The sequence below is a fragment of the Typopeltis vanoorti genome, chromosome 1 (genome assembly GCF_054136105.1).
Source record: "Typopeltis vanoorti isolate ZY-2024b chromosome 1, IOZ_Tvanoo_1.0, whole genome shotgun sequence".
NCBI lineage: Eukaryota > Metazoa > Arthropoda > Arachnida > Uropygi > Thelyphonidae > Typopeltis > Typopeltis vanoorti.
In genome coordinates, this window is record NC_143549.1 from 16,650,742 (window position 1) to 16,666,770 (window position 16,029).

A 16,029-nucleotide genomic window follows, 5' to 3' on the forward strand; every position below is an offset into this window, starting at 1 on the left:
GGACCATAGGCACAAATAAGTCTCATTGTCCAGTTCCCCATTCTCATATTTGCCCACATTACTCTGCTTGAAACTGCCTGCCATTCAAGAAGATTAGCCTCGTATTTTGTGTTAAATATTATGGCTACTCCTTCTTTTCCTTGATCGTCATTGCCTGAATATAACATTTTGTATTTAGTGCTCAGAAAGATCTCACCAGTTTTGTCTTTTTTGTTTCAGTCACCCCTATTATGTCGATCTGGTAATTATCTAATTCCTCAGCTAGCTCCATTTCTTTGCCATTCAGGCTTCTTATGTTGATAGTACCGATCTTTAACTCTGGTGATGTTGAATTGGGGTGTGTTTTCAGATTTATTCCAGTAGCTGACTTTTCGCTGTTCGCCTTGGTTCCCTGGCGAAAACAGCGGTGGCCGTGATTAGCTGGGCGACGCCCCATCCGGCATGAAATTTTGTCATGTTGTACCATCATTTTTTATTTTGGTTTAACCAATAAGAATACAATTTGGTCGGCTAAATCCCAAATTGCCAGCCCATCCTCGTTCGTTCAGTATCCAGTTAGATACCCAACAGGGTGCACCACGAGAAGGTGAGGATTGGACATTAGGTCAGAAGCCCTGGTCGGTGCTCTGCATTCCTTTAAAGGCTATGTGTAGGTCTTCTCTCCATTATACAGCTTTGACCCTTAAGCACCCTAAAGATAGATTAGAATGTATTATTTTGCTACATTATTATTTACTATATTACTTATTATTTTATATATTATTTACTACATTACTTATAAATGCCAGTTTTATTACTTATATAATAATTTTAAATGAACTAGGAACTTTTTTCTCCTGCAGTTGACGAGAATAATTTTTCATTAGATTTAAAGATATTTTCTCTGAGGCAAGTAGTTTTAAAATGTTCAAAGCATGTTTACCTGGCCTTTCCCTTTTCTGATGGCAAGCTAATGACACATATCACAAAAGGACACTTTGCTTGTGACATCATTAACTGCAGAGAATGCACACATATACACAATATTCAAAATGACTTCATGCAATAATGTGGAGAGAAAACTTGAAATTAGATCAATGTTTATAGCATCGGAAACATAAAGCATGCTGTCTTTCCACAATTAAAAAAGAAATGTAATCAGAAATGATGAAATTAGTTCCAGGTTTTTAATGAGCTATAATTACATGTACTATTTTCCATAGTTATAAGAAATTGCAGTGAGAAAAACTGAAGTTACTATAAAGATATATAATTTTAGTTTCACTTCATGGTGGAGTGATCATGATTTATTGGCTTTTTTTTGCAAAAAAAAAATCGTGGTTTCAGCATTGAAGCTGCTTCAGAATTTTTTTGTGGCACACTCAACTTCTGCTAGAAAGCTATAAGCATTCCAATTACAAACTCTTGAGATTCCACATCATGGCCCTTGTTATAATGCATTACTTGGAATCACCTATATCACAATGAACACAGAAATCCTTTCGGATGTGTAATGTTTTTTTTTTTTTCTATTAAAATTAAGCTGGCTGTAAGAACACACCCAATTAGACATACTACACTGGCATACTACACCTTAGTTGCTTTGGCTGAAGCATATTTTCACAACAGATATTTGCATATGGAAAGACATTAGTGTGAAAACTATAATAAACTTCTAGTCAAATGATATAAAATCACATTATCAACTCAAACTTCAAAAAGGGGAGAAAAAAAAATGAACTGGAAGAAAACATCGCATCTACAAAGACGTGGGTGCAATGGTTCATTCACTAACAACAGTATGTCGACCTGATGCTTTATTGCATAGAATATTTACATTCCTAATTAAAGATACTGACTACTGATTATTCTTCCTCTCTCCTCAACCTATAAAGCACTCTGTTTGTTTTATTCGCTAATGCATACATGAAAAAAAAAAAACCACTCCTTCATTCTAAACCTGTTTTCTGCAAAACTGCAGAGACTGAGAGAAGAAAAATCCTTCATCTCATTTAAAGAAATTGCTCAAAAACTTCAGCATCTTGCTTTTATCTAGGATACTAAAAGTCTTTATCAGGGCTGTTCATCTGAAGGTGAGCTGGCTTGTCTTGTATGGGAATGGAAGGGTTCTTCATCCTTGAAACTTTGATTTTTCATGCTAGAAAACATGCTGGTTAGAAGAAAACAGTTAATTATGATTAATTGCTTCAGCTGTAACTCAGAACAACTCAACACATTCATGTTTTCCTTTAGTGCAGTGTTTTCAATCTGTGGTCTGGTGCTATTTGCAGTCTTGAAAAGTTTGAATGTGATCTTCCAAGTTCTGCTGATCTGAATATAGCAACAGATGAACATGATTAAAAAAAAAAAGTTTTTTTTTTCCCCTTCAAGTTTTTCTATTTCTTTACTAATAAACTACACTGATCACCTCCTCAATCTCAGAAATACACCCACATGCATGTTCATCAGTATACTTAGCTTAATTTACCTTACCAACTGCAATCAGGATGTTTGGAAAGATAAGGACACTCCTGTACTTGAAGAATAGCTAAAACAGGCCTGATGCAGGAGTAAATAAGTGAAACATGATTTAAAATCTTCATAGAAGATCAATTGTTTTTCAAACTGTTATTATTGCAACCCACAATAAGAGATGCATTTTACATCACAATACAGCACACACATTTTAATTATAGCATATTTCATCATACTAATATGGAAAAAAATTATTGTGAAAAGCTGCACTCTTTTGTTTTGTAACCTTGCAAGTGATCGCAAACACATTGTGCCTACAAAATTTACAAGGAATTATCATTAAGGCACGTTTGCCAATTTATCTTTGTACTTTTCACATCAAAATATCAGCATTTTGCAGATTGCAGTATAATGCATAATAATAATCAATCTGGATGGCTCATTCACTAACAACAGCATATCAGCCTGATGCTTCATTGCATAGATTATTTACATTCCTAATTAAAGATACTACTACTAATTATTCTTCCTCTCTCCTCAACTGAATGGTTGGTGGGGTAGCAATGTTACGTTACTTCAGAGTAATTATAGATTTCCCATCGTCTTCCTTCTCCAATAAGTGTTTCCAGTAGGGGAAACCCTGCCACTCCCATATGAGACCAGCTAACTCACCTTCAGGTTGAAGAGGACTGTAAAGGTTCTTTGCATCATCATCATAGGCAGAATTCCAACTGTGGTCTTTAACCAAAGGGTTTCATTTACGTTTACTGAACTATGGATGCTCCATTATTATTAGTAGATGATGTTTATAGATGAATTTCACTCGTATTTGGTATTTGAAACTTTTACAAAAATTTGTCAAACCATTTCAGTTTTCAGTTCAACTATATTCAGGGTAACAAAGGGATAATGTGTTGAAATTATATATTACAATAACTCTCTGGTTTAGTGGAATTCAATGAACTTTGATATTTGTGAAACTTAAGACGTTATCTGCAGAGTTTAGTTTTAATTCCAACTGACTCATTTATTGGAAAAAAGTTTGGTAAAGAAGTTTCAAAATGATATAATTCCATTTAATGAAATTTTATTAGTTAGGATCTATATAAAAATTTGTTAATTTTGATTTCAGTCAGACCATGGCTGTGGAAAAATTAGGTAGAATGAAATTTTATCTAAAGATAAATCATCTACGCAATGAAGCAATATGCTCATATACAAAATAATGTTCTAAAATGCAACAAAATAATTATTACATCTTGATGGCCTTACATAATATGTTGTTTGCATCTTCATTAACATTTAGTTATTATTATTGAACACTTTTAGATAATATTTTGCAAGAAAATTACTCTTTCAATGAATTATGAAAAGAAGTTATCAGTGAATTGTTTTTTTGATCAGTTGCATTTGCAACGAATTGTCGTTGAATTATTGTTCAATGAATTGCTTTTTTATTATTATTATAATTATTGTTCAAAGAATTGCCATTCAGTAAACTGTCTTTTGATTAACTGTTTTTAATGAATTTTTACAGAACTTCCATTAGGACCACTTTTATAACAAAATTTGCCAAAACCATTTCAAAACAAAATTGATATGTTATAAATTGAAGTAAGTACAATATGTAAGCCAATGGCATCCTTGGATCTAGTTTCCATGGCAATGAATGATGTTACTATATAAGAATGCCCTTCTGAACTTTATCTTCCCATTTTTTTTTTTTTTTTGTCTAATTGTTAATAAATTCTCTAACATGAACTTAATTAATGCACATTCAAGAGAATGAACTTTATTTAGTGACCCTTTCCCTCCTATATAATTTGTTTTTAAAAACATTGCACACATGATTAATATTAATATGACAGTGCATGATAGGATTTTCTGAAGTGAGTGAGAGTTTACTAACTTCTTTCTGAGGAATGCAGGGTTTTCATCCTGAAAAACAGACATAAATAAGTTATCCTACTGTCTGGGCAGCTTTATCCATAACAACCAAATATTCTTTCAGAGAACATTATTAGGTTAGTATCTAGGTCCTATATGTCCTAGTACTGTTCGTTAGAAGTTGAAGATGTTAATTGAGGTTCTCATTCTCCTACTCATTTCCAAAACTTCAGATATGCACACATCACATTGAGTTGTTAGCTAAATATATTACATTTTATACACACTTTGTTTCCCTCAATGAGATGTGAAATATACCACTCTTTACAAGTTATATATATTTTGTATGTAAATAATCTGTACATGATAAGTATTATGACTTTAAATAAATCTTATGAAATTTTTAGGCATTTGAATCTTATGCTCTTTCATTTTAATAAATATTCATTGTTTGTGTTGCAGTTACTCAATGATGAAAAGAGTCGCATATCTGACATGGTAGAGGGTTTAGAGGAGGAAAGTAAAAAATCACTGCAAATGGAAGCTGAGATGGAACGTCAATTATGTGAATTTGAAGTTGAGAAAGAGCAGTATAAAATAGAGATGGCCATTTTAGAGGCCAGAAATCATGAGTTAACCCTTGAAAATCAGAAGTTACTTGAAGAACTTGAAAATGTGCGTAAGCAGTTTGGAAGTGCAGATCGTACAGCTATATCTAGTGCTGTTCACTTGGGAGAAGGTGTCAGAAGTACAATCGTAACTATGGTTTCAACTCCTCCCGCCATTCGCGTTGTGCCAACAGTTTCACCAACAGTTAGTCCTCCTCGGGGTGTTGCTAGAGCTGTAAGTCCCAAGACTGGTCCAGCTCCTGCTACACCTGCAAAACCTCCAGGACTTATTCCTCAGATTCCAGCTAAGATGCAGACTGTTGTTCCAGCAAAACCAATAGCAGCGGCAATACTTGCATCAACAGGAGTTGGTACAGTATCACCACCTAAAGGGCCATACAAATCTCCTAAGGTCTCTCCTGTATCTCATGTTCCAACTTCTGATGATGATAGCTCACAAATATCTGTAATTAAAGATTCAACCAAAGTTAGCCACCAGCAAACTGAAAGTATTTCAGCTATAACTTCTGTGACAGAAAATGCAATTGTGGATAGGACTGATGGAATTCATCAAGAGGAACAACCGAAACCTATTATGGGAACTAAGGTATTTTCTACAGCACAAGGTGGTAAACTAGTAGTGAATGTGTCATCCCCATTATCAGCATTTAAGAAACCACCCCCTGTTGGGCGGGGAACACCTCCACCTGTTCCACCTAACAAGCCTGTGTTACCGCCTCAAGCTTTGCATAGGAAGGATCTAGGACCACGACCTCCAGTGCCACCACGAAGTGATTTTTCATCAGATGTGGTATCAGAACATAAACCCCAGAAGACTGTTCATTCAGTGTCTCATGTGATGCCAAAGGCTGGTAGCAGTGAACCAGTGGGTCATAGCCCACAACCATTAGATGATCGATCAAGTAGGGAGGATTCCCAGGTGGGTGCGATATCTGAGGGATCTCACTCAGACACCTCTGTCACTGCTACTGCTACCACCACTGCCACTGACACCTTGCCAGGCATGGAAATGCTGGGCCAGGAACTGGCTGACTTTCAGCAGTTATTGGTATCCATGGTTGCAGGTAAACTATGGCAGTTTTATTCTGTTCCTTCTTTTAAAAATAATGAGAATATTAGCAGCTTTTGGCCAAGTTGAATTTTTTAATCACTTAGTCTTCTAACATTTGGATACCTCAGTCATATTAATTATATTTGTTATAAAACAACTAGAGAAACTGCATTCATCACCAAGAGAAGGGGGGGGGGCTGCCCTCTAACTCATTCAGTAAGGATAATAGTCTTTGGTTGGAAATATCCAGGTTCCATTATAAAGGTTTTATAATCACCTTTCCATAAAATTATAAAATCTCCTGAACTCTGGTTTTGCATTCCATAAGATAGAGTAACCAGAGAAAACACATAGTTGACAGTCATAACAGTCTATGTTGCAGATAGAGATTAGTCACCCCTTGCATGAATTAGCAGACTCTGTCTTTTTAAGTTTCTATGAAGACAATTTGCTTGTCTGTAGCAAGCCCTAGAGCCTCTTGTTGCTAATGGCAAAATGGATGAGACTTTTTTTTTTCACATGTTTGATTGAGCTTCTCTAAAAATGTTGAGACGTGTCCATGCCAGTTATTTGTTTGAAAACTATACTCCCAATCATTATATTCTAAAAATTATTTTTTTTTGATGCTAGATTGCTTGACTGCATCTGTTTTAACATTTCAAGTTAAGCAAAAATTAGTTTTTTTTCATTGTTGCATTTTAGACTTCTAAATCTCTTTGTGTTTCCCAAGGAATACAATGCATAGGCCTTCAAATCTAATGGGAACAAGTTCCTCATTTTCTAATTCTCTTTCCATACATGGAACGGACGTACTACAGATTGACCAGCCAATCTCTTATGTATAGGCACAACAACATTAAAAAAAAAATCTTCTATGTGCTATTTCTAGCAATACATCTGTGGATATTGTGCATCTGACATAGCATCTAGAATTTCATTTTTTCCCTCATTTTTTTTCTTAACCAATTAAATAGATATTACTGATGAAACAAATGTCATTTTAATTGTCAATGCAAAAGAGAGTACAACTGCTGGATGCAAAAGAGTGAGTGAGTGTGTAATAAATAGAGTGCAAGGCGCTTGAAAAATGAGTTGGTTAAATAAGAAATAAGGTGAGGCATATGTAGAATGAGATTTTGGTAGATATAGGTATGAAATAGTGGTGAAAGATAGTGGGGGGGGGTGAAGAGGTAATGAATGGCTCAAGTGATACTGTGTGGTAATTCCATTAATGATATGATAAATGAGAGAGTGATCCAAGAGTGATGATGAACATGGTGATTGATGCTTTTAATATGATGATAGTGTTGTAGGAAAGATAATCATTATATTGGCCTGGTCACAGTGATAAGTTGTGATTGTGAGCAGAACTCATGAATAGTATTTTGGCAGAGTTGTGTGGAGAAAGAAATGCAATTTTAAATGCGCAGAATAGGTTTAAGGGATAGATAGATAGATAGAATTGATTGTATAAGAGTGTAATAGACTGCATTTAAATGGATTTGGATGAGCCACCTGAGAATTTGTTCCTGGAATGACTGTTGATAATGGTGAACATGGTGATAATGATGAAATCAGAAGAATAAAAAATAATTTAAAAATAAAGAAAAATAAAAATAATTTCTTTCACACATATACCAAAGGGTCGTAAGGGCAGTCCAATGTGTGTTTTAGTTAGCTTCTCAACTTAGACAATAACTAAAAGTTCATGCAGGATATTCTGGAGGAGGCTGTTTTTTAGGATATAGTTAAGACAGTTGTTTCTATCAAAATGATAGTGCAAGTTCATTTGCTTCAGCATAAAGACTTTGAATAGATGGTGTGTGAAATGCACTAGTTGCCTTATTCATATATCTTGATGATGGATAAGATCCATCCATTGCAGGATATTCTCTGTCGCAGAACTTGGGACCCATACTCCAGTTTTGAACAAACAAGTGCATGATAAAGGGGAAGCAAGGAAGATTGATTTGTGCTACATTCAGTTGTGGAGCGAATACAAAGGATATTTGATGCTCTCTTTTGCACTTTTCTCTTAGTTGATGAATATGTGTGCATGCAGAATGTAGTATACTTTCTGAAATCCAATTTCTTAGGACTCAAAAATGAGTCCTAAGAACTTGGATTCTCTTGCTACTGAAATAATATCATCCAATTCTTAACTCTAGGGCATGGTAAAGAGTTCATTTTCAGCAGAAATGTATGCACACTTTTTTTCTGTTGAAAACCTGAACCCATGAAGTGATTCAATTGATTGAAATTGAAATTGTCTTTTAATTATCTTCATTACAGTAAATTGTGAAGTCATCAACATATGCTCTACTGGTTGGCTGAGTTGTTAGCATTCCTGCTCTCCAACCAACAGATTGCAGGTTTGAATCCTGCCACCGGCATGAATGCTTGTGATTGTTTTCAGGTGGGAGATGAATTTTATCACCCAGTGTGAGATCACCTCCCCCACTTATTGGAGGCCTGAAATCACTGCAGAAGTTCCATGTTTGGTCTCTAGAGCAGGGTTTTCAGACTATATAAAAAATAGAACAAAAAAATATATATAAAATTGATAAAAATAGAAGAAAATATCCCTAGCCCACATGGTACAAAATGTACTATAGGTTTGGAACCACCCTCATGGATGGAAGTAACATAAAAATATAGATATCAGGGGTGAATATTCAGGATGTGCTAGGTGTGCAGTGCTCATCCATCAAATAACAATATCACCGATATTATATTTTTGCATTTATTCCCATTAAAGACTCCCCTAATCGTTTCCAGACTTCGTGTAATTCCTAAAAGTAAACACGTATACTAATGCTTCATGGAGAGGACACTTTTCGACTCGTAAACATTGCATCACATTTTTGTTACTAGCCCAGGTGTGTGTGTTCAAAATTTATATACTTTGAGCCCTTTGAAAAGAGGTACAGATGGTGCATTGGGTCAAATTCTTAGCATTCTAGTAGTTTTATACTGCTCAAAAGGTGAGTTATGAGACAGTAGTACCTGGAGGGTGTGATTGGTTATTGTGTTAACCAATCCAATTAAATGTTGTCATTTGTTATGAGTTGCTGTTTTTGCTTTCTGTGTTTCATCTGTTTTGCTTGCGTGAAGTGTGAACTGACATGGTAGGCGAGTTTTTATATTAATATAGATGTTTTTAATATATAATTTTAGATAATTTATAACTTTTTTTTCCCATATTTACAATGGGAAACAGTATTGTAGTCGAAGGTGGTTAGCCTCGTGCTCCTCTTCCAAATTTTATACCTTTTGCGTAATTCAAATATATCAACCAAATATATCATTCCACATTATTATTATTTTCTAATATGCAATATCTTAAAATAAACACATTGTCCCGCACTCTGCACAGATTTGGTTACAATGAATTGATTTACAGCATTCAAAGTTATCCTAATTAATTGCATTAGACCAATTAAGATGAGCGCTGATGTGCAATACACTCTTAAAACTTTCATAGATTGATTAAAAAAAAAATGCAATCATATGGTCAAGCTGACGTGAATTTTGTAGCACGGGTTGCATAAGCCACGATAGCACACCTGACCGAAATGGACACGCGATGCCACTGATATATATATATATATATATATATATATATATATATGATTGCCCACTGTTTTTAGTGAAATAATATAATATACAAATCACAACAAAATTTCTGTATACAGTACTATACTATAACAAAACAAGGGAATTGTGCACTTACAAAAAATATTTAGCTAGAAACACGTGAAACAAGAACAATTAATAAGTAGCAGCTCTGAAGAATTGTTCTTGTTTCACATATTTCTAGCTAAATATTTTACTGTAAGTGCACAATTCACTTGTTTTGTTATAGTACTGTATACAGAAATTTTGTTGTGATTTGTACATTATAGGGGAAGAGGGGAGTCTTGGTCATCAAATTCAGTCTTCAAATTCAGAAATTGCAACAAAGCATTCTAAGGATGGTTCATCAGATCCATAATTTATTGAAGGTCTAGGTTCGTCTTTGGAGGATGTCATGGCAACAGGAGTTTGCTTCTTGAACAATTTGTACACGACGTCTAACTTCGTCTTCTTGGACTTTCTCTATAGACCAAATTAGGCATAAAGTATAAATTTTGCATCATTCTGCATAAATTTTTCTGTAGCAATCAATTGCAGCTTGTATCGTTCTGCTTTGCTAGATCTCCCCATGTTGGAATGAATCCATTTCCTTAAACAACCAAATTGCCTTATTAACAAAAGCAACATCGTCCCAGTTTTTTAATGCAAACTTTTTGGTGACTTGGATTCCACTTCCTATCCTGCTTTTTAATCTCTTTTTCTGCAACTTTTATTAACTCTATAAGGTCTTTGTCTGAGGACTCTTCTACCAACCGTTGTACATCTTTATTGTCAATCTCAAACTCTTTACCTAGCAGCAGTACAGTATACATTGTTACCAATCTCCTCTATATAGATTGTCTTTGTTGAATCCTGTGAATGTATGAACATATATTTCTGAATGCCAATTATATGCTCTGCTGCAACCTCAATTCATACTGCATTTGCAAGATATTATATTCATTCTTAAGTTATTGCTACCTTGAAGACGGCAATTACACCTTGTTTCTGAGTTGGAGGAGTGAAGTAGTGGGATGTCCATCATAAGTATAAGTGGTTGTAAGTTGCATATGCTGTAAGTTGAGGACTAAGTGGGGGGGTCACAAATTCTCAAATTAGATAAAAAAAAAGTTCCTTCATTCTTGCTTGTTGTTTAGGTTGTGTATTTTCTATGCTCTTTATATAGAGCATCCAATTAGTGATCATTAACATGATAAACCTTGTTCTGCTGGTCTCATCTGGCAAAGGTGGTCTGTCTCTGGAATTGGTCAGTAAATAGCACTGCTGATATGCAATTTTTCTCGTGACTGAAAATGGAAATTTTTCTGTTTCATTATTTGTTTTGTTAGATATAAAACTCTTGTAATTAACTGATACCAGCATTCTTTAGTATATACTCCATCACTCTGAATTACATTTCAGTCACATATAAAGACAGACTTGTGTGTGTTGAACATTGTTCATAACTTATTTTAATGGTATTACAATGCCAAACAAAACTAAATCACGTAAGTCTGTCAACTACATTGGTGATCATCCACAGGGATGATATTCTATACAAATTGTAGCAATTCACTAACTGGACGGTTAAACAGGTTAGCCTTCCTAAAATGATGCTGTGATACCAACAATTCCTACTTTTCTCAAATCCAAGAAAAAGTTCAATTTGGCTATGGCACATTGTATTTATGCATGAAGAACTATTTAATGTTTTAAATCCTGAACTGTGGACTATCCTATGTCGCATCTCCTAAGTGTCAGCTAAAAAAAATAATTAACTGATACCAGCATTCTTTAGTATATACTCCATCACTCTGAATTACATTTCAGTCACATATAAAGACAGACTTGTGTGTGTTGAACATTGTTCATAACTTATTTTAATGGTATTACAATGCCAAACAAAACTAAATCACGTAAGTCTGTCAACTACATTGGTGATCATCCACAGGGATGATATTCTATACAAATTGTAGCAATTCACTAACTGGACGGTTAAACAGGTTAACCTCCTAAAATGATGCTGTGATACCAACAATTCCTACTTTTCTCAAATCCAAGAAAAAGTTCAATTTGGCTATGGCACATTGTATTTATGCATGAAGAACTATTTAATGTTTTAAATCCTGAACTGTGGACTATCCTATGTCGCATCTCCTAAGTGTCAGCTAAAAAAATAATTCATAAAGATTAAAAGCAGGCACCTGAAGAAATTTGAAATCCTCCAACACTGCCAACATACTATGCTGACTGCAACTTTTTAGAAATCATGTGGTTATAAATTTATCATTACAGTCACTTGTGTAAGACGCCACAAATGCTCTCACTCAAGGTCATAGCTTTGCCATTGCATTGAAGCAAGTTCCAAAACTAGAAATTATAATGAACTTAGAATGGAGCATCTACAGTCTTCCACCTTCAGCAACCAATGTTCGTTTAGACATAGCAAGTATTCTAGCCAAATCTAAATCATCTAAAAGCAACATACCACAGAAGGAAATAGTTGCTTTATTATTTTTATTATCTAACCTCCATGGAATCAAAGGACTCATTGTGCCTGTACACTCTATTATGCCAAAAGCTCGAGCCCTGACTTGAACCCATTCACAATTTCTGCACTCGCCACACTTTCAGGCAGTGCATTCCACTTACCAATCACTCTCCATGCAAAGAACCTGCTAATCGCACTCTTCTGCTCACACCCTTCTACAGCTTTCATGGATGGCTCTTCTCCATATTAATCTGGTAACAACTGCTCACCAACTTATGTCTCAGTCATATCCTCTCTTCTTCTATTCACCTTGTGAATAGAAGAAGAGAGGATATGACTGAGATATCACCTCGTATCTGACATTCCATAGACCTTACACTAACTTAGTAAACCTCCTCTGACCTTCTCCACTCAATACATCCTTACCCCCCTGAAAACCAAATGACCAAATAAATGATATAATCACGTAATCACAAGAAAGATATTTATTTAATCAAATATTTCGGTCTGGAAATAGCAGACCATCGTCGGTGGTATTACAAGAACAGTTTAAAAAAAAAAATATATATACAAGCTAGAATACTAACAATAGATCGTTGAAATTAGAACATGCCGCGTGATGTTATATCACTAAGTATGAAACGAAATATTTTGAAGTAGAAACATGATTGAAACTTTGGTCCAAAACTCGCCTCTTACATAGATCCCGTTATAGGTTCGAACGTTTGTTCAAGGAAAGCGTGGAGGCCTTGCTCCATCATCCCAACCTGAATCGTAATGACTGCATATCTATATCAAAAATCTGGGAAAGCCTAATCAAGATTACTCATTAATTTTTTTTTTTTTTTTTTTTTTTTTTTTTTTTTTTTTTTTTTTTTTTTTATAGCAAATTCAATCATGTTTCTACTTCAAAATATTTCGTTTCATACTTAGTGATATAACATCACGCGGCATGTTCTAATTTCAACGATCTATTGTTAGTATTCTAGCTTGTATATATTTTTTTTTTTTAAACTGTTCTTGTAATACCACCGACGATGGTCTGCTATTTCCAGACCGAAATATTTGGTTAAATAAATATCTTTCTTGTGATTACGTGATTATATCATTCAGTCTTATGTCGCAAGTATCCTTAAAACAACAAATGACCAAATATTTGCATAGCAGTCCATGTGTTGCCTGATCATACAGGGGAACCATAACCTCTTTGCTTCTTCATGTCAATGGCATCCTCATTATTGCCATAATCTGTTGGGGGTGTTCTTGCAACTTTAGCAGTTACTCTAAACTTCATCTCTGTCCACCATCATTACCAGATCTCTCTTCTCCACCTCCTTCAAAATTTTTTCATTAATTGTATACTTAGCATCCCAATCTTGCCTACCAAATTTCCAGACCTTGCCCTTTGCAACATTAAACTGATAGCTCCATTCAGATCTTCCTGCATGGCCACAGCATCTGCTCTACTTCTTATAGCCCTTTCCATCTTTGCATCATTGGTGAACAGCTACACATCTCCAGCTTAGCTGATCCCACTGTCATTAATGTACAAGTTAAACAGTGATGGTTCCAATGGCAATCCACTAATGACCTTCCTCTTTTGGGATACCACTCCTCCATATAGAACCTAATGGTACCTGTCTGACAGCCAATCAGCTATTCAACCTACTAGTCTGTTATTTAATCCTGTCTATTTCAATTTGTCATGTGGCAGTTTATCAAAGGCCTTTGAAAAATCCAAGTACACCACTGTATATGCATCTCCTTTGAGTGAGTTTATCACTTTATTGTAATATGTAAGCAGATTGCTGAAACATGACCTCCCTGTAACAGATCCATGCTGACCATCAGAAAGATTACTGCTATTATCAACCCACTTCTGAATCCTAGTCCTCCAACTTTTCTAATACCTTGACAACAATCCTAGATGCACAAATTGGTCTGTAATTTGTAGCCTTAATCTTACCCCCCCCCCTTTGTGAAAAGGAAGAGACACACCCTTTTGCAAAACTCATTTTAAACAATTGTGCCAAAGGTATCATTAAATCTATACGCCATTCCCTCTAGAGATGTGGCAATATACTGTCATATAGCTTATGCAACAGTCTTTCATGTAGTATCTTGTCAAATTCCTTAGTAAAGTCTAATATTAGCATAGTATACCCATTCCATTTACCTAATCAGCTAACATATTATAAAATATGAATAGATCACTCAGAAATGACTACTCTTTAGTGAACCCATGCTGTTCCTTGCAAAATACAGTTTATTTGTCACGCCATTTCTCTATGTGAGTTCTTAAACTTTTTCTAAATCTTATTAACCCTCCACAGATACTGATAGGTTGTAGATAGACACATCAGTTTTTGTGCTCCTCCCACTCTTGTACAACAGGATTATTACACGTTCTTTCTATTCCTTTGGGATCTCTTTCTTAAGCTAAGATTCAAATTATACAATCAAGTGTTAAGGTACTAACCAATTCACTTAAGCATTCCATTAGTATGCATACTGATATCTCATTTCTCCCTATTGTCAACTTTTTGTTCAGATTATGCAACACCTCTTTTCATGCAGCTCTCTCTCTATCCAACCAGTGTAATAACACTCTGCTCCATGTCATGGACACCAGGCTGATAGATTTTAGTGAAGTGATTGTTCATTTGAATAGTGATATCTGCTTGAGACAAAAGTGCACTACCTGCATTTAATAAAGTAGTTGTTCAATTTTCTTTCCTTCTTTTACTAGCAACATGTATAATTATTTTGACTTGCTTTTTATATAATACTCATAAGTTTCTGGCTTGCACTTTGTTTCATTACTTCTCTTTTAATAATATTCCTTCCACCTCATTTTCTTGTGAATCTCTTAAGCTATTTGTTCTTCAGGCTCTAGGGACACACATTCAAATACTGCATCATTTAAATATCTTTTCACTCCCTTCCATGCAGCACCATGTTGTGCTAATATCCTTCTCATTCAGTAACTGATACCATGGGGCCAAACAATATTCTCACGATTTCATAATTTCCAGCTTTGTGATTCAGCGTTTATCCTTTCCTACATGCTTGTAATAGTCATATCCTTAACAGAGACCAGCTGAATAAGACTTAAATGAGTTATTGGTAATAGAATTTTAAAACAGGTGAGAAAAACTACTTGTTATAACATGGTTTAGGAAGGGTATAAACCAAGTTGTAAATACCCTTAGAATGGCCATTTGTACTTGTTCTTACCTGTTATGTGGGGGGCACTCAGTCACTTGCAAAAGAGAGGATTGCACTCACTCAAGAACTCGAAGACCAACCAGATGAAAAGGGATGGGGTACTTAGAGCAATTACTTATCTCCTCAACCTTTTGATGAAATGCCACCAGTTTGAAATGACCATCACTTTTTCCAGTGACGCAACATAAATGCTAGATGCAGTCATTATCAAGAATATATACTATTATATTAGGCTCTTGGCTGAATTTTTCTCACCCCCACCCCAAAAATCTCAATACAAGCAGCCAAATAGTGTATTCCAATACTCCAATCATAATTCCTTTTAGGTATCAACAAGTTTACAGGATACTATAATGGTACTACACGAGAAGTTTACATTACTAACTTCCTTTCAGGACTCCAGTATTATCATATCTTATGGCAAATACCTGTTGGATTTCTGCTCAGGACATGGACTGGTTATTACTAACGCCATGTTCCAACATAAAACTGTGCACAAATTCACATGGAGAGAAGAGGCAAGGAATAAGAAAAGTCTCATTGACTATATTATTGTTGATGGTGATGTTTTCTCCCTGGTGCAGGACACCAGAGTGTACAGAGGATTTGAAATTGGAAGTAATCACTATTTAGTCTTGAGCAAGATAAAATTGAATTTTATGTTAAAAAGAATA

General features: G+C 35.0%; 1 protein-coding gene across 3 annotated transcripts in view; it reads left to right on the plus strand.

The window, feature by feature from the left end:
* The window catches only part of LOC150109810 (filamin A-interacting protein 1-like), a 238,930-nt gene that overhangs the window by 155,739 nt on the left and 67,162 nt on the right, over positions 1-16,029 (plus strand). For 2 of the 3 annotated variants that reach the window (XM_090396745.1, XM_090396754.1), the window contains exon 6: positions 4,804-6,034. In XM_090396745.1, the coding sequence (XP_090252871.1) occupies positions 4,804-6,034 (1,231 nt within the window). The remainder of the gene's footprint in view (positions 1-4,803; positions 6,035-16,029) is intronic. The other variant, XM_090396762.1, reaches the window with a different exon arrangement.